Here is an 18,730-nt window from a genome sequence, read left to right as displayed (position 1 = left end):
TCCTTCTGATTTCTCAATTCCAAGTACCCTGCGTTGCATGTTCCTTCACCAAGTCTATGGACATGGGGGGGGCAGCACATAGGTGCTTTGGTCCAGGCTTTTCCTGCAAGGTGAGTTATGGCCCAGGCAGCCAGCATAACCTCCCTGTTCTTTTCTTTGCTCTAGCCTTGAATTATTTTACCACAGGGAGGTGGAACTACGCCTAGTTGTAAAACAGGTGTCAGAAGATGGTTACATGGCAAAACACAAATTTCCATTAGCTAAGTGAGGGGAAAAACATCTTTTGAGCTCCTCTGCGCGTGTGATGGAATAAGGTGTTTTGTTTGTGAACCTTTCCAGCCAACCCCATGTTGAAGTTTAGTGTGACACCATTGCAGGAATGCATTTCCTTCCTCAGCCGTTCTCCGTGCAGACAACAAAGGGCTCTGGAGAGCTCCTCCTGCTCTCTGGTGCCATTGCACTGGTGACAACGTCCTGGTTCCGAAGCACTCGGTTGCATGTGGAAAGTATTACTTTTATTAATCAGCTCACAGGCTTGTGGTATGAAATGAAAAATTTGGATAATAAAGGTAACATTATTTTATTTCAGAAAGCAAATTTGCTTTTGCTAATGTTGGGACATTTGATTTAACTGTCACTGACTCCTGTAGTTACTCTTACCATAAACCTGTTAAGTGAGTCAAAACCAGCTGACGTGACAGCAAAATGTGCCTTACTTATCAAAATGACATGGGAAATATCTGCAAATGACTTGGCTTGGCATTTTAATATTAAAAATGACGTAGAGATCAGCGTAACGTAATGAAGTGTTTCATGTTAGTAGAATTACTTTTTGGGGAGATAGCATTCATCCCTGGCTTCAAAAGCCGGTACGTAACGTTCACATGCTGGACCAGGAAGCTCCTTATTTGCTATGTACTATGAAGAGTTTTCAGTGTACTTTTTTTCAGGAGAAGATTTTGTGGTCTGTTTGCCTGAATTCCTGGCAAAATTTGTCTAATCTGTGAAATATGTCAAAGTACTATGCCTGTAATGACTCTAAAATCTATTTTTCCTTGAATAGATATTTGTCTTGGATAACCTTTTAATTGCAACTTTTCTACAACTTTATTTGTCTATAGAAGTAAAAAAAACCCTTTCCACCACAAAGTTGACTCTCAAAAGCTACAAATATCTTTCTGATCCTCTTGAACTGCATTTCAATTGCCATCTGATGTTTTGGGCTCCATAAGCCCCTCAGATGAGGCCACGTAAAACTGCCGTGAGATACCCACAGGCAGTATATGATTTACTGCAGTTGGATACAAGGATACACAGTCCAAGATGTTTAAATGGCTGTTCAATACTCCTTTGTCAGGAGCACAGTTCTTCCAGAAAGTGCCTGGATTTATCAGCAAATCGTATATAAGCTGAACATGAAGCTATTTTCAGTTGCATGACTTATGCAAAAGTCAGAAGTACTTCAGGACTGAAAACTTTCAACTTGAGGTTTCCTTGGAGCCTTCTCTTCCCCAGGTTGAACATCCCCAGCTCTCTCAGCCTGTCTTCACAGGAGAGCTGCTCCAGCCCTCTGATGGTTTTCATGGCCCTCCTCTGGACCTACACTAACAGCTCCACATCGTTCTTGTGCTGGGGACCCCAGAGCTGGACACAGTGAATCCAACAGCTAGACAGAGATGTGTTCCTTTAAACAGTGTTACAGGGAGCTTGCACTCTATTTGCACAGCAGAGTAAGGAGCCCTGAGAGGATCTGCACTGATAGATATTTTGTTGCAGGCAGATGGTGTGAACTTTTCACCGTTTTTTTTTTTTTTTCCCCTCAGGAAATTTAATAGTATCTACTTTGGCTGGGGTCACAAATACAGCCCAGAAAACCATACACCTGCACTGCCTGAGCCAGTGCAAAAAGAATACCCCGACGGGCCGGAGATCACCGAGGCCGCGGACCCGATGGTGGAAGAGGAGCTGGCTTTCAAGGCTACAAAGGAGAAAGCCAGAGCTAAGAAGAGGAAGACGAGGAAGAATGAGTAGGTGATGAAGAGGAAGACATGATTACAAGATAGGAAACACAAATACTTAAAAAGATTAAATATTTATATATGGCATGGTAATTCGTGTCGAGAAAATGGTTGATATTAATAAAGAAGGGGGAGATTTGGGAATGTGGCCATGGGGGTTGGAAAGCCCCGTGACTGAGATAACATTTGACTCTTAAGGAGGAGGCCATCAGGAATATAAAAGAGTTTAGTGGGAAGAAAGAAGGGTGATTCAGGAGACTCCATGCAGTCTCCAGGTTCTCTTGTTCTCCAGCCATTGAGGCATGGAAGTTTCTGGGTGTTTGCTGTTGTTACATTCAAAGTTGTTTGACCGATGAAAAGTTGTTTTGAAAAGAACTGCTGTGTGGTGAAGGGTATAAGAGGGGAAACTGCCCTCCAGATAAAAAAGGCAACACGATGAAGTTATGTCATCAATAAAGAAGCAGGAAAAAGAAGTGAAGAGGAACAGGCTGGCAGAATGGAGACCAGGACCGGAACAGGCACTTTGATTGCCTCATGAAGATCAGTTCGGCCAAACTCAGCAAACTGCTCAGAGAAGCTCGTACAGAAAGTCACTGGAAATTGGTGCACCGGAGCTGGAGAGAAGCTCGAGCTGAGAGAAGCGGACCTGTGCACACAGCTGCCCCTCGCTGGTCAGCAGTTGCGCATTATGGGGAATCATACGTCCTTAGGAACGGAGACTGTCCTGGTAACCTTACAGCTTATTCTCCTTGTTAACGATCAGACCGTTTATGAACCTGAAATATGGGACCAAACTGAGGTCAAGGTGCGGGACTCTGCAACTAAAAATTGCAAGGTTGCAGTGGGATTGCTCGGCACCTGGCGAGCAGTCTCTGAGGCCTTACAGAGCCGTGTGGGACCACAGTCAGAAACGTGTGGTTTGCCAGACAGTGAGGGAGCTGCGGGCTCCTTTACTGATCCTTCTGCTACGCCGTGGGCCCCTCTGCTGCTACAGCCATCGAAGGCCTTTGCTGTTCCACCCCCTGCAAACCTACAACCTGAACGTGCCTTTTGACCCAGGCCTATTGGCGTTGAAAAGGAGATGGATAGGCTTTTCTTCGATCTGGGAAGAACGGGATACAAAAGGCCTGAAGACCGAGTTGCTTGACAACTTAAAGCGAGACATATTGTTCAAAAGGAATGGGAAAATGGAGATTTTTATGTTATCAAGAAAAGGAGTGGAAAATGGAGACTGTTGGAGTCGTGGAACTTGGCGGATTGTTTGTTACCTTTTCTGGTCGTGAATATGGATAGGTGTACTCGAGTTTACTAAGTCATGGAACTTGGAGGATTATTTGTTACCTTTTCTGATTGTACGTATGTATAGGCATACTCAGGTTTAGTATGTAAAGCCACGTTCTGTATATTTGGAATGTTTGATGTTTGTGTGTGCGTGTTGGTGTAGACTCCCCTCACACCCAGTGCTGTTTACTTCCTTTTATACCTTTTAGAAATATTTGCTTTATAAATATTACAAAATTCAGATCGAGTTGAGACCTCATCTATAACAAGATGAATAATGTTTTAATAAATAGAGCGTAAACAAGCTCATCTTAAATGTAAGTGGAACATGCTTATTTTGGGGGGTTCTGTGGGCTCCCTGGAGCTGCCTCTCCCTGCAGTGTCACGAAGCCCCCTTGGCTTCCACAGGAGAGCAGCACCGCGAGCCCTTTCCAGGCGGAAAGGCTCCGATTCCTCAAACGCTTCTCTAACCGGCGCCTCAAAACCTATTCGCACCGCGTTAACGCCTCAGCGAGCGGGCTCACGCCTCGCGGGCGGCCATTCCGCGCCTCCCCTCAGCCGCCTCCCGCGTCCCCGCCCCCACGGGCGCCATCCTTCCCCGTCAGCGAGCGGCGCGGGCCAATCGGCAGCGGCCCCGGGCCCAGTTCAAACTCCGGCGGCGGTCGGGGAGAGCTCGGCCGCTGAGGCGCCACGGGGATGGCTGACGAAGGGGCCGTTACCGTCTGCGTGCGGCTGCGGCCGCTCCTCGCCAGGTGAGGGCGAGGGCGAGGGGCTGGGCGGCGTGGGGGTGCGGGTGGAGCTGGTGAGCTTAGCGGGGGGCTTTGTCTCGTAGGGAGAGCGCTCTGGGGGACGAGGCGGCGCCTCACTGGAGGAGCGAGGGGAACACGGTCTCAGAAGTGAGCGGTGCCCGAGCCTTCAGCTACGGTGAGTGTGTGGGAAGGAGCAGCTGGGGCTGCCGCGGGCCTGCGGGAGGTGCGGCTGCAATGCGTCCTGGCACTGCTGCCCGTGGCTCGTGTTGCTGTGCCCGGGCTCGTCATGCTTCGGGTGTGGTGTTTGTGTGGCAGTGCTGACCAGGAATTCTCCTTGGGGAACCAACGTCCTGCTCTCGGTGCCTGTTCCTGTGCTGGGCTGCACTGCGGGGTGTTTTTGAGCTGGGCTCTGTTGATCTGGAAGCGAGGTGGCAGATGCCCTCTGTAGTGCTCCCATCTCAGTGACAAGTGGCTGCGCTGAGCCCAGAGCCTTGGGATGAGCCCAGAGCCTTGGGATGAGCCCAGAGCCTTGGGATGAGCCCAGAGCCTTGGGATGAGCCCAGAGCCTTGGGATGACGTGCACGTGAGATCCTCTGCTTTCAGCATCTTCCTGCTGATCCACCGTACTGCCTCCAGACACAATTTACCACAGCATACAGGTGAACGTGGCCCAAGCTACAGCATTAACAAGTAGCCTATCTTGTCAGGCTTACAGTCCTGATACATAGATCAGCCTTAACCATTTTTAGGGTTCAATGGGATGACTCCATCTGTCATTCTTAGTTTCTTTGAGGCTCTGTTGTCTTTGCATCATCACTTTTGGTGTTGAGTTTAATCTTTTCTTCCTGAAGGCTGGCACAGTAGTGACACAACTGTGTTTTATGTTTAAATCATCCTGTAAAGACTCTGTCCATGATACAATAATTGAAGTCAGCATTGCTGAATCAGATGACGGCTTGTTTCTGATTTGCAGTGCAATGTTCTAATATGCTTTCTTTTCTTTTTTTTTTTTTCTTTAAGATCGTGTCTTTCACTCAAGTGACAACACACAGCAATTATACGAAGGTGTAGCTGTTCCAATTATACAATCAGCCGTGCAAGGATACAACGGTAGGTTGTACAATTGTGTTTTAATCCTATTTGTAATGCAGTTTCGAAATAGTCGGTAAGACTTAATCATCTTCCTAGGCACCATCTTTGCTTATGGACAGACCTCCTCAGGGAAGACGTACACCATGATGGGGAACGAAGATTGTGTAGGCGTTATTCCTAAGGCAGTCCAACATGTCTTCAAACTTATTTGTGAGGTGAGTAACTCCATGAAATGGAGGTGACTGAAAGGACTACCAATATTTTTGAATGTTAAAGGAAAACTAATTTTAGCATTAAGGAGTTTGTGAAGAAAATAAACAGTTTATATTGGAGGATATGTTGCACTCACTTTGCTAAGCTTGCAGAGATGCCATTGGTTTTAAAAAGTAAAAAAATGTGAAATAGTTGGAATCAAATCAGTAACAAAACAGTTGCTTTTAAGCTTGCCAATATATTATGCTTGAATTACAAGCTTAGGCAAGGTGATGTGCAGCTTTCTTCTTTGTTTTTCTATTTTAAATCTTAGCTTCAAAATACTAACAATATTAATGACTTTTTTTTTTAAGCGGGAAGAATATTGAACTTACTTCAGGCTTTCAAAAGAATCGTAAGCCAGACTGGTCAATGCTAATAGTTCGAGAGTTGTCTGGGAATCTAGGTATAACATGGGATAAACCTGCTAGAAAGGATTCACTGGGTCTGCACCCAGGACATAGGACACTGGCTGCCTAAGCATAGGACACTGAATCCCTCTGTGCCGGGGAATGGACTAGAAGATTGATGTGAGCATATCAGGAGCAGTATGTAAGGCACTGACTTCAGGTGACAAAGCTGCTCCTGATGGCTTTTGGGTAGTTTGAGTCCACTAGAGACAGCTGTCGTTAACCCTGGACTTTGAATGTACAAGGCTGTTGGTTCTTCTGAGAAGGTGAAGTGGCTGTGCTATGTCTGGTTCTTGTCCGGCTGTCATCTGTATGGACATGCATGAGATCCAGCTGGATTGATATCGCATAGCATATCATCAGATAGCCAAATATGTATTGTGTCCTCACTGTTAAGTTGGGAAGGCTTCTGTGCAACTCATTGCAGCACTCAGAGGTGGTCTACAAAGGTATTTAAAGCCAAGTAATTAAAAAAAAATAAAAGTAACTATACTTTCTGTGGTGCTGTAGTCTAGTGTATGGCCTTTCCTAGCAAAGCAGGTCGAAGAGAGAGAAGTCAAGCTACACCAAGAAGAGAGAAAAGAATTAAGTATGGAAAGGGGAGTTGAATAGTTGAATTGACCTATTGTCACGCTTCTGTAGACCAATTAATTTGCTTTTATGACTTAATAAACGTGATACACCATTAATGCAGCTGGAAGGAGATGGGACAGAAGGAAATGCATCTGTATTTGTAGATGCTCACGTGCAAAGGGGAAAGAAGTCTGTGGAAGGATATCCAAGCATATAGCTTTGAGTTCAGAGTACTTTAATTAAAAGGTGTTCGTTGTTTAGTCTGATCTAATTTGCTTAATACTGTTTTTATTTCCTCTTGCGATCATTAGATTCCAGACAGAGAATTCTTGTTAAGAGTTTCCTACATGGAAATCTACAATGAAACCATTACGGATTTGCTTTGTGATACCAGGAAAAAGAAGCCTCTAGGAATTCGTGAGGATGTTAATGTAAGTGGATATTATGTTAATGTAAGAAGACACATCAATTTCATCTGCTTGAGGGGAAAAAAATCTTTGAGGCATCTAGGTGAAAACATTTCCTCATCAAACTGTAATTGTTATATTCAAAGACAGCAGAAAGGCACTTTATGTAATAGAACAGCAACAGTGAAGCTGGGCTTGCTGTTGCTGACTTATCTTTATAAATGTTGATAAAACGTAGACTTCATTCTTGACGTTTTCCAAGAGAGTGTATTTTATTTAACTGAAACAGTGAATACTTGGGATTTTTCTAGCTAGTGGAACTACAAACATTGTATTGATTCCCTAGCTCAATGCGTTAGAAGTCTTCAAAAGATAGAAAGATGCTATTAAAGCAGCTCTGTATGTCATCTACAAAGTGGACAGAATTTTCTTCTACTGTAATCGCAGAAAAGTTATCAGAGTAGTACTATGCAGTAAAATAATCTGTAGGGAAAAATAAAATAATGCTATCCTTGTGTTCTTGATATCAAGCTTTGTGACAAACTGTTTTTGTATTTTAATTATTTTGATCCATGCTTTTAGAATCTGGGAAGAGGGGAGACATATAAGCTCCATGATTATGGCCTTATAACGCTTCCAGATATCTTTCTGGACCTATTCTGAGGGAATCTCCCTTACCAATGTAATTTTTAGGATGGTTGCTGAAGCTCTGGTTTTTGTCTCTTCAGGTTATAGTACTGTTATAGGTCTAAATTTTCCTCTTTTTTCCAAGAGGCGAACTAAAGCAAAAATACATTCAACTAATCTCACTTCCCTTTAAAAGTACAGTCATAATTCTTGGTAATGTTAACTTAATGTATCCAAGTGAATTATAATTTTCAGTAAGTTATTTAATACTGGTTTTTACCTTTTTTGTTTGTTTGTTTGCTTAAGAGAAATACATTTGTAGAAGACCTCACTGAAGAGGTGGTTGTTTCCCCAGAAGAAGTTATGGAATGGATCAGGAAAGGAGAAAGTAAGTTGTTTAACCAGTGTCAGCTGATATTTTAGGAAAGTATTGAATTGTATACATCTAGAATCCCGAGTGTCTTTGAGATAATATTCAGAAATTGCTGCTTGCGAGCTTAAAGGCTGTCCTTGTCTTTTATCTCCAGTTTATTGGGGTGTATTTCTACATGTGTATTTCAGAAACAGAAGTATTTCTAATACTCTTTTGACAGAAAATCGCCATTATGGGGAAACAAAAATGAACGAACACAGCAGCCGTTCTCACACCATCTTCAGAATGGTAAAAGCCTTTTCCTATGAGAAGGTTGTTTTGTTTTATTAAATATTTGAAGTGACAAAAGCTTATTGTGCCTGCTTCTTCTAGATAATTGAAAGTCGAGAACGAAGTGACCTTGCAAATGCAAACTGCGATGGAGCAGTGATGGTGTCGCACTTGGTAAGAAGTACTCTAAGAAGTTGTTAAGCAGGCATTTAAGCAGGGAGTTTTCTGTTGCAGCTTGCCTGTGAGAAAAATGTTATTTTAGAACGACATTTCAAGCACGTTTTGTTGTTAATTTCTATCAGATGCTTCTTGGACATAGATCATGCTTCTGATCATCTGTATAGACAGAGACTACTGGGGCGTTATCTGGAGGCTATCCTCCCAGCAGAGGGAATGTTGATGTGGTTAGAGTTGCTAGACAATACATGCTGGACTGAGGAGTGTGATGTCCTCCCCAGGAGCGTAAGGGACTATTGTCAGTGTGTGTCCACATTTTTGTCAAACATAGCTTACCCTCTGAGTGTTCCTGATCGCTGACAAACCCAGTGAAATAATTCTGAAGTAGCAAACGTTAAAGCTGCTATTAATAGAGTTTCTATTAAGAGAATAGAATTCTTATATAGAATTTCTCTTAATAGAGTTCCTATGATCTTATTTGATATCCTTAGGCACTTTGAAATTATTTTTTTGAAATGTTGTGGAGTTGCGTATCACTTCCAGTAATGAGAGAGCAATTGTTTGTTTTTTTTTCCTATTTCTTTCCAAAGCATAGCTATATTTTATGAAATTCTTAGCACAGATTTAGAATTAAGAGGATCTGAAATTAAATTACCCCCAGAACTAATCTGTGAAACGTTTAATGTTGCAGAACTTGGTAGATCTGGCAGGCAGTGAAAGAGCTAGTCAAACAGGATCTGAAGGTGAGTGTTGAATGAAGTTCTCCTTATGACAGTTTCTGTTAATTAAGGTTTAATGAGAGGCTGTGATGGAAAGGAAGCTCCTATCCATGTGATGTTGTTATTTCTACGTAATGTATTTTCCACTTGGCAGGTGAGGATCTGCTCAGGAAAATAGCAAAAGTTGTAAAGTGCAGACAATCGTGTAGTGACATGGCTTTTTCTGGGACAGCAGGTCCAGCAAAAGTTGTAGGCTGTACAAATATAATGAAGATGAATAATCTGTAGTAAAGAGATCATTAGAAGCTCGTACGGACTGTTAATAAATATATAAAGCTGAAGAGTAAGTAGATAGCTCACTGTGTTAACAATCAGGCTTAGTTAAAAAGACAGCATGAAGAACAAAAATGCCATTATTAAAAAAAATGAATCATAATCTGAGAATAACACATTAATATCCTCTCTTAAAAGGTGTAACTACCCTGAAAGTTGAATCTAAGGCTGGTTTGGTACACTTAGATTCTATTTTTTTCTTTCTTTCTTTTTTTTTTTTTTCCTTCAAGTGCCAATTTTAATTGCACGTCTAAATACAAAATAAACTTTGTAAATGAAATTCACATTCCTCTGGCCCTGACTACCTACTAAGTGAAGATTATTAATGCTCATTTGTGATAGACTGATAGACTTTGATTCATTTGGGCTATTCTAAAAGACTTGATACTGGGTGCTGATGTGTCACAGTGCATTTTGGTACTGGAGATGTAACTCTGGACAATCCCTCTGAGCATAACATAACACAACACCTTGACATGTTGAATAAAACAACATTTAGATACATCTTCAAGAAAGAAAATACTGTGTAATACCTAGGTCTCCGACTGAAAGAAGGCTGCAATATAAATCGGAGTTTGTTCATTCTGGGCCAAGTTATCAAAAAGCTTTGTGACGACCCTTCTGGGTAAGTGCTTGCATTGACATACCTCTTTTTGGACAAGTCACTGATAAATTAAGAAGTTAAATCTCTTTAGACATCAAATAGTATTCTATATAGCTCTCCTAAATGTTCTGTCACCTTAAGACAATACTATTCTTACACAGAAAAGTGACTTTTTAAATCTGTTTTCTTACTTTCCCCTCAGTTTCATAAATTACCGTGACAGCAAGCTGACTCGAATTCTACAGAACTCTCTTGGAGGAAATGCTAAGACGGTTATTATTTGTACAATCACTCCTGTTTCTTTTGATGAAACACTCAGTACTCTTCAGGTAAACCTTCTTGCCTGTTGTCAAGCATCATTCTGACTCTAGACTTTAATATTGATGGCTTGGGGTGGGGGGAAAAACGTGACAGGCAGGGGTCTTTAGTCACTGGAACCTTCTGAAAGTCCTCCGCACTTGGGACATGAAATGTGTCTATTTTGTACTCTGCGTGTTCTCTCAGTCACATTGTTGTACTAGTTTGGCTAGCTAGAGTTTTTTGGCAGTTCGACAACGTTTTAGCCAGCTTCTACAAGAAGAGAGGGTAAATGAACTAGCGATGAACTTTAGGCAGGGTTGTCTTCCTTCTGGTGCTCTCTAGATCTTTATATTGAGAAATAATTAGGTGTGGTTTTGCTTAAGCACACTTTTCTGTCATTCAACCGTTCCCTTATCTCTGTTGGGAAATAAGAGAGAAAATACGTCTCTTGATGCATTTGTTCTTTAACCGTTGTCCATGAGAGATGATGGTTGCTCTTCCAGTTTGCCAATACAGCCAAAGGAATGAAGAATACGCCAAAAGTCAATGAAGTTCTTAATGATGATGCCCTCCTGAAGAGATATCGCAAAGAAATTCTGGATTTGAAAAAGCAGCTGGAGGAAGTATGTAATAAATACAGTAAAATTTATAGTTTATATATGCCTGTGTGCATATATATTGCGTGTGTGTGTGTATACATGCACGCGTACTTTTGTATATTTACAGTGGTAGCTATTTGGAAACTGTTTTAAATCAAGACCAGTTAAATCTGGAGGGGTGGGGAAACCCTTTAAGCCGGTAATTGTTGCTTATATTCAGAGAATAAAAATTGAAAACAAAGCGAAACGTAAAGCAATTGATAATGACCAGTGTATCTGGGTGAAAGCTAGCGCTAAACGAGGCCAACTGACTGACGAATGTTTTTGTAGGTGAGAGAGTTTAAGAAACTTATCGTGCCTCATAGTACACTTCGATAGTGCTACAAATGAAAGCAATAATTAACTGACGCTCAGTAACCTCCTGTATTATAATTGAAGGTTCCAAATGGATTGTTTCCTCCTTCCTAACAGATGTTCAGCCTAAGCTGCAGCTGTGTAAGATCAGTGGCAAAGTCTGTCGTGTGTATGTTGAAGATATGTTTTAAAAGTGGATGACTTGAGACTTCCCACCATACAGTGTAGTCTCATTCATCTTGCTCAAAACAAACAAACAACAAAAAAAAAATAGCCAATACAGTGTTGATGAGAATCCTGCAGGTGTTGTAAGAGAATGCATCATAATATGTGAAGCATGGGAAAATCACAACTTAGACATGATGCATCTTTCGATGATTTAAATCAAAGCAATATTTTTTTTGGGGGGGGGGGGGGGCAGGAAGAGTTATAGAAAAAGATTAAGGAAAAATTTGGCTTAAAAAAATTAATTTGAAGTATAGATTTCCACCTAGTGGTATGCTTGTTCTGTTATAACATGACGTAGTCAGGAAAGTACTTCTGTTAAGTACAGAAGAGGTTATTAGAAAATTGCGTGTATTCATCTCTAAATACTTAATTATCGCAAGATAACTAAGCTGTCAAATAACTAGTTACTGCAATGCAGTTGCTTTACAACAGAATAAATTATCAGTGCCCAAAATTTTGAGACATTGCTTGCATTAGAGAAGCATATTGTTATGTGACAATTAAATCATAGCTATGAAAGAGCTTCAGGCCCTGTAGAGAGGTGAGCTTAAACTGTTACATTTGAAAGCATGCTTTCTCTATCTCTATTTTTTAAATTCCTAGAGAAGTCTGTAGCTATATTGTTTTGCTTTTCTAAATACTTGCATATACAGACTTGAAATACTAAGTCTATGGGTAAATTGTGGACTGAATTGTCAGTTGCTTTCTTAAAGACTAGAGACAGCTCTTCCAGACTTAGAAGAATATATGTACATGGTGTCATTTTTAATTAGTAATAATACCTTATCTCTTGTACCAGTAGTTTGTACTCTTTATGTCAACATGATTGATCTTTTTATGGAAGGTGTCTCTGAAGACTCAACTTCACGCGGTGGAAAAAGATCAACTGGCCCAGTTGCTGGAAGAAAAACTTTCTCTTCAGAAAGCGCAGGAGGATAGGATACGAAACTTAACTGAGATGCTGGTGACTTCTGCCTCGTTTTCAGCAAAACAGGATATTAAAGTAAGAGCAACTGCTACAGATCTGGTTTGCTAAATCTTACATAGAGTCGTTGTGAAAATGAGGAATAAGTTTGAGTTATGCAGTCCTGAGACTTCACTTTCAATATGCCCAGACGAATTGCGTTTGTGCTCAATTTTCACACTTTTAAGGAATAACCTCTTAAATAACTTGTGAGTAAGCGTTCATTCACTTTTGAACGACTTTTGCTTACAAATAATCGTGCTGTAGTTCAGTTTTGAAGAAACTGCAAAGCAGAAGGTACTGTAGGTTAGCCTGCAGGACTGTTGTAGCACTAACTTATGCAACATCTACTCTCTACATAGTGCTTAGATCACCATTTTCTATAAATAAAAACATTTATTTTAATTTTTTTTTTTAAGGCCAAGAAAAGAAGAAGAGTTACATGGGCTCCTGGTAAAATAACCCAGAAGAATGTGAATTATTTTGAAGACTTTGAAAAAATGGAATTGACTGAAACAAAAAAAATGAAAGCGTCCCTGTCTTTACTACCAGGTGGAGAGGGTTGTAAGTATCTTTGTGGGTTGGAAGGAGAACAATAAAATTCTGCAAGGCAGCTTTGAAATGAAGACCTGAAAATGAGGAATAATCCCTTGCTTATAAATCTAAATTGATAGATTCAGAAACGTTACTCACTGTGCTACATCATTGCCATTGAATGATTATTTCTGATGTGGTGAAATCTTTGACAGAACTCTTGATGTCTAGTTTAAAATGTACTCTCGCTCTATTTCTAATGCATCTTCCTTTTCAGCTACATTTTCTGAGAGTTCTGAAAATGACAACCAACGTTTAACTCTTCCCTATCAAATTTCGGATACAGAGTGGACTCCTGGACCTGACATGAACTGGGTAACTTCATAATCTCTTCAGTTGGCCTTACATGGTGTATACACGTTCCATGCTTCTCAGTAGGTCAGCCTTACCCTTTTTTAGGGCATCGACAATCTTTTTTGTGTCTAACTAGTTAGAAAGCAAGTCTCTGCCATCTGTTTGAAGTTGTGGGATGTTTTTGTGGAGAATGGGCTAGTGAGCTTTGGTATTTAAACAGGACTAGCACTGAAGAGACAAGCAACAAGGAATATAATAAACTTGCTTCGGCTTGTACATCAGCTAACTAGAAGTGATTCTCTTTCTAGACTCTGAAAGATTTTGAAGAATCTACGCAATGCTGTGAAGTTTCAACGCTAGAAAAGGTAAGCCTGTCCATTAGTGTCTTAAAAATAAGACCAAAATCCCAATAACCTCTCCTAAAGTTTGTTGTCTTTTTTTAGGACCTTGCTGTCAGTGAAGTCAATGTCCTACAAGCTAACTTCAATAAAGTCGTATTAGAAAATGAACAGCTGAAACTTCAAGTAAATGAAATGAAGGAGAAACTGAAGGAAAAGAGAGAAACAGAAGAATTTGAAATGCTGGAAAAGCAAACACAAAAAGAGCATGAGGTAAGGTGCACTGAAATACAGATAGATAAGAATTCTGTATACTCAGTTTTTTTTTTGAAGAGTTAAGTCAGTATACATCTACTTGGATGTTTATCACAAGTGGTGCTAAGTTGCGCTCAACAGCAGAATGAAAGAATCCAGGATTTGAAATGCACTTAGTGTAAAATTCATATTTAAACTGTGAATGTTATTTAAATTCTTATTTCATTTTTGAATTTTAACTAGAGGAAGTCTAGTTAAACACATGTATATATTTGTGTGTATCCACACTATATTTTTTGTGCGCATGTATGTGTAATACATGAATGGTCTAGATTTCTGCAAGAGGTTCTCCCTTTCCAATGCGTAATAAACGCGCTATTACTAAATAGGCTATAGAGTATTTTGAAGTTAGTGAAGTGTGGCTTAATAAGCATACTCGTTTCTTGTATAGGACAGTTCAGTGAGTTACAAAGATCAGAGCGATGTCAGCATTATCTTGAAACATTGTTTAACTCGGTCATAACGCGAATGATGATGTCTGTAAAAGGAAAAAATGAAAGCTGTTTTGTGCCACAAAGTCAGAACATTCTGTCTAGTGGATAATATGATACAGGACATGCAGACTTCCAGTTCCTTTCGCCTCCTCGTGCTTTTTGTGGACATCTTTTTTTGTCCAAATGTCTGTTTTCTTTCTATGCTCTAATTCTGTTACAAGTAATACGTACTTCTACTTAGGCATTACGTTCTAGTTGCCCAAGGGCTAGTCTGTCAAATAAGTTACAGAAGGAAAAGAGACATTTGAGGTATTGAGACACGGGTGTACTTTATTCCATTTCTTACTGTTGAGGGATTTTTGAAACAGCAAAGATCCCACGGCTTGCCGCAGCTGAGCAAACCAAGTCCCCATGACAGTGTTCCCACACTGCCCAATTGAGGAATTCAGAAAAATATTGTTGCCAGTAGCTGGCTTCAGGGACAAGGTCTACGTGACTGCTAATCACAAGGGGGTTGTTTTCTTGCAGGTGGGGTTGTTTTCTTGTAGTTGTTTGTCTGAGTGCTTTTGACCAATAATCTTGAGTGAGACACTATCCGCCCCTGTTAAGTTCACTATCAAAGTCAGGCTATTCGGGTAATAAAATGGAGCATGATCTGACCCTACTGGTGTCTGTCATGTCTTTGGCCGTTTTTCCTGCAACATCTTACCTAATACCTTTTCCAGAAGGAGCTGATTCTTTGCTGTGTTGGCTGCAGACTGGTTGTACGCCCTAGGCTGTTTCATATCCTCTTACCATGATGCTAAGGTTGAACTGAAGTTGCATCCTTTCGCCCTGTTTCAGGTTACAATTTAACAGCCTCACCTATTATTTGTGTTCCCCACAAAAATGTATAGGTATTTCTGAAGCCAACATTGAACAAATCGTGTTAGAATTGTCCCTGAGAAACCTGTGTGTCTAATGACAAATAGTCTAAAGTACCTTAAGTTGCAAGAACTGCTTTTTGAATAAATCCTACCTTCAGATCCATATCTGAAGATACTCCCTAAACTGTAAGCATTTGACACCTGTGTAGCAAAGTAATTACAGCATAAGTGACAGGTCACCTACTTTGCTGAGCAGATTTGGCTGAAATCATCAATTTCAGCCAGCAGACACACGGGGGTAAACTCTACTGTGAATAATGACAGGAAGTGACTTTTAACAGGTAGTTTGATACTGTTTCTACAGCTCTCCTCTGACCTGAAAATTACAGGTTAGGTTTCCTCCTCCCTATGCTTGTAGCTTTTCTCTGTAGTCTTCTACTTGTGCCTCCTTTCAGAGGATGCAACTTGAACATGTTTATGGCTTGCTTGCTTCACCTCAGCTCTGACGCTTCCTAATTCTTGTCACTGAATAGATTGCATTAGATAGCTGCGCTGTGTTGTAAAAAGCTGCTTAACGTGACCAATCTGAAGTTTCATACCTTACAGATTTGTGCATGAAATGGCTTTGATCACATTGCTTTCACTTCTTGAGCTGTTTAAAATTAAGTTGGACTTGAAGTCTTTCAATTTGCTGGGAAGCTGAAATGGAGCTTTGCATCCTATCTATCAGTTTGAAAGGGTGTAGCAGCTTGCTTTGTACCTGTTTAAATACATATTCATGTATATGGTTTGCTAACTAACAGAAAAGAAAACATAAGGTAGACCTTGCTTATTTTCGTGGCGGTGGCAGCTAATACCATTGGTTGTGGTCGCTTTCTAACCTCCTCTGCAATTTTGCTTCAATTTGCTCCACAGACAGAACTAATGCATGAAGTTACCAGCCTAAAGAATGTAGTTTCAAATGTGGAAGCACACAATGTAGAACTTGAGGTGAGTCTGTCTCAAGCTTGCATGCAGTAAGGCTTCTATGGAACGTTGTTTGGTTTGTGTTGGTTATACTTTTATCTACCATGGACAGTCTAGACTTACAGGGCTCTGGTTAGTCTTACCAGCTGTAAAGGGGGTATTTATAAACTCAATCTTACATAATAAGCGTTACTAAATTTTCTGTTAGATTTCTACCTGAAAAAAAAAATGGAGCTAGGTTTTCCCTTGTGTTTTGTTTTTTTTCCCTTTTCTCCTGTAACTTTTAGGCAGAAATAAGCTCCAAATTGGAACAGCTGAAAGAGAAAGAGAACAAAATAAAGACGTTACAGAATCGTGTGGAAGAATTGCAGAAAGCAGGAGTGGAAAAAAAGGACGCATGTGTAAATGTGAGTTTTCTTCTGGGGTTGTGAGGCTATGTTGGATTTTACTTTGTTGGGTATGGGTTAAATATAATTATAGCTTTAGTTTAGTTGAAATCTGCTGTCAAGCGAATGAGCTATTTTTTGAAGCTTAAAACACTGATTGACTACATCAACAGTTCTCCTGCAAGAAGCTTATTTTATACAGCAATGCTCTGGTGAAGTAAAGCTATGGGAAAGGTTGCACTTCACTCCATCTAAAAGGAACAGTAGAAGGAGAGAGCTCAGATAATGAACCATGTTCTCAAAGTCTCTTCTGTACTTTAACTGTATTATAATGATCAAGTTTGCTTTGTTATGGCCTGTTTTAGCTTTTTTATTATTTTTCCTCTCTTTCAGAGAGATTTTGGTAAACTACTTGAGGAAGTTCAACAGTTGACCAAATCCCTCTTAGATAGTGAAGCTATAGCCTTGGATGCCAAAAAAGAGTCTTCTTTTCTCAGAACTGAGAATCTGGAGCTGAAGGAGAAAATGGCAAGTATTTGTTAAACCACTTTTGTTGCCGTACCAAATACGGTTGAGGTATTGTTGTCTTACAATCAGTAAATACAAGATTTGGCTAGTGACTCATGCTCCAAGTGATGTTTTCACTCTGGAACTTGTGGAAAACAGGTCTTAGGAGAAAGATGAAAAAGTACTAGAGGCTTGTTGTGCAGGAGTAAGCGTGCAGTCTATCAGTATGGAGAGAATAAAGCAGTAGTGTTTGGGGAGTTCCTGGGACAGAAGACTCCAAGTCTGATTTTTCCCAGGGAATAAAACAGTAAGATGAATGCAGGAAAGAGGGGTGGACCGTGCTTTTGAGCTTTGATGGAGTAAAAATGAAATGGGAAAAGCGGTTATGGTTCAACCTCTAATGTAAGGTACATTTTGGTTAGCGCTCTAACAGGAATTAAGTTCTTTAACTGCGACTTCTTCTGTTGTATTGATCGTGATCAAAGTTGTTGAGGGCAACAACAGGAAATGCGATGGGATGCAATGTTTAACTGTTAAGCAAGTAGGCTTGGATTTTGTGTGTGAACTGCATGTTGTTTTGTCTTCCTGAAGAATGAACTCTTAAGTAATTACGAGCAAATGCAAAAGGATGTGCAACTCTATCAAAGTCAAATAGAAGCAGGAAAAGCCAGCTACAAAAAGATGCAAGCTGACTTGCAGAAAGAATTGCAGTCTGTATTTCAAGAAAACACAAGGTTAACTTCACTGATGGAGGGTAAAGTTCCAAAAGGTACTGTTCAGTTGGAGTTGGTGCTCTCTTCCCATCCCTTGCCCCTTCTCCCTTTCCCCACTGAGGTGGGTGGTAGGGAAGATTTTGGCTCTAATGTTTTCTAGACTTTAATGTCTATGACATTCAGAGTGCATTATGCCTCTTCTGCTTAATTTAAAACCTGCTTTTCTACCCTCACACTTTCTAACCTAAATGTGTTCACTTTTCTAGATTTGCTTTCTGTTGTGGAGCTGGAAAAAAAGGCATCTGATATAAAAGCGGAGCTAGAAAAAGCATTGGAAGAGAATGCACTCCTACAGAAACAAGTAAATGAGCTACCAGAATTTCAGTCTCTACCAAATAGTGTTGAGATGCAGCAGAGAGAGATAAACAAAAAAGAATTCTGGAAAAAATCAATTTTTTCTGGAGCTGGTCTTCCTTATATTCTCATTATAGAACATATATTGTGTTCTTTATATTGTGCTTCCCGAGTTACACACTAGAGTATCACACATTAGAATCTAATGAGCCTCTTAAAGACAAAAGTAGTCTTGAATCAAACAACATGACATTCTTCAAAAAAAAAAAAAAAAGCCATTAAGGTGCTTTCCCTCAGGTATCTGATACTTGCATTCAAGAAAAAATCAAAGATCACATGCTGAGTCATAAAGTCTGCTAGAACTAATTAATGTCAATTTCTAATAACTAATGTAAATTTCTAGTACAAAGCTTGCTTATTTGTCTTGCTATAGCTAGGAGTATTAATGCATTCTTAGCTCAGATATATTAAAAAGTTTTAAATGTCTAAAAAAAACAATTAGTTTGTCTTTTTGAACCCAGTGGGGCTTACCATCATCCCTGTTGTTCAAAGATTTGTTTGGGTTTTATTTTGTTGGGGGAGAGTCTGAAGTCTAGCACCATGCTGTGCTCTGTGTTTTGCCTATGTTTGTTT

The 18,730-nt window shown here is 40.3% G+C and overlaps 1 protein-coding gene and 1 long non-coding RNA gene across 2 annotated transcripts in view; both read left to right on the top strand.

Annotated features, from left to right (window-relative positions):
- LOC137856459 (uncharacterized) overlaps window positions 1-2,777 on the top strand; it is a 33,691-nt gene extending 30,914 nt beyond the window's left edge. Inside the window, exon 3 of the long non-coding RNA XR_011096463.1 lies at window positions 1,824-2,777. This is a non-coding gene — a long non-coding RNA (uncharacterized lncRNA). The remainder of the gene's footprint in view (window positions 1-1,823) is intronic.
- Window positions 2,778-3,896: 1,119 nt separating this feature from the next.
- LOC137856573 (centromere-associated protein E-like) overlaps window positions 3,897-18,730 on the top strand; it is a 33,042-nt gene continuing 18,208 nt past the window's right edge. The window contains exons 1-22 of the mRNA XM_068682176.1: window positions 3,897-4,051; window positions 4,132-4,223; window positions 5,069-5,158; window positions 5,237-5,355; window positions 6,687-6,806; window positions 7,716-7,797; window positions 8,003-8,070; window positions 8,155-8,226; window positions 8,921-8,972; window positions 9,819-9,906; window positions 10,088-10,214; window positions 10,689-10,808; window positions 12,211-12,369; window positions 12,750-12,894; window positions 13,142-13,239; window positions 13,527-13,583; window positions 13,662-13,829; window positions 16,087-16,161; window positions 16,425-16,544; window positions 16,917-17,051; window positions 17,622-17,799; window positions 18,010-18,104. Coding sequence (XP_068538277.1) covers window positions 3,996-4,051; window positions 4,132-4,223; window positions 5,069-5,158; window positions 5,237-5,355; window positions 6,687-6,806; window positions 7,716-7,797; window positions 8,003-8,070; window positions 8,155-8,226; window positions 8,921-8,972; window positions 9,819-9,906; window positions 10,088-10,214; window positions 10,689-10,808; window positions 12,211-12,369; window positions 12,750-12,894; window positions 13,142-13,239; window positions 13,527-13,583; window positions 13,662-13,829; window positions 16,087-16,161; window positions 16,425-16,544; window positions 16,917-17,051; window positions 17,622-17,799; window positions 18,010-18,104 — 2,316 coding nt within the window. The 5' untranslated portion in view covers window positions 3,897-3,995. The remainder of the gene's footprint in view (window positions 4,052-4,131; window positions 4,224-5,068; window positions 5,159-5,236; window positions 5,356-6,686; window positions 6,807-7,715; window positions 7,798-8,002; window positions 8,071-8,154; window positions 8,227-8,920; window positions 8,973-9,818; window positions 9,907-10,087; window positions 10,215-10,688; window positions 10,809-12,210; window positions 12,370-12,749; window positions 12,895-13,141; window positions 13,240-13,526; window positions 13,584-13,661; window positions 13,830-16,086; window positions 16,162-16,424; window positions 16,545-16,916; window positions 17,052-17,621; window positions 17,800-18,009; window positions 18,105-18,730) is intronic.

This window comes from Anas acuta, chromosome 4 (assembly GCF_963932015.1).
Source record: "Anas acuta chromosome 4, bAnaAcu1.1, whole genome shotgun sequence".
Classification (NCBI taxonomy): domain Eukaryota; kingdom Metazoa; phylum Chordata; class Aves; order Anseriformes; family Anatidae; genus Anas; species Anas acuta.
This window is presented reverse-complemented; position numbering and strand designations above follow the sequence as displayed.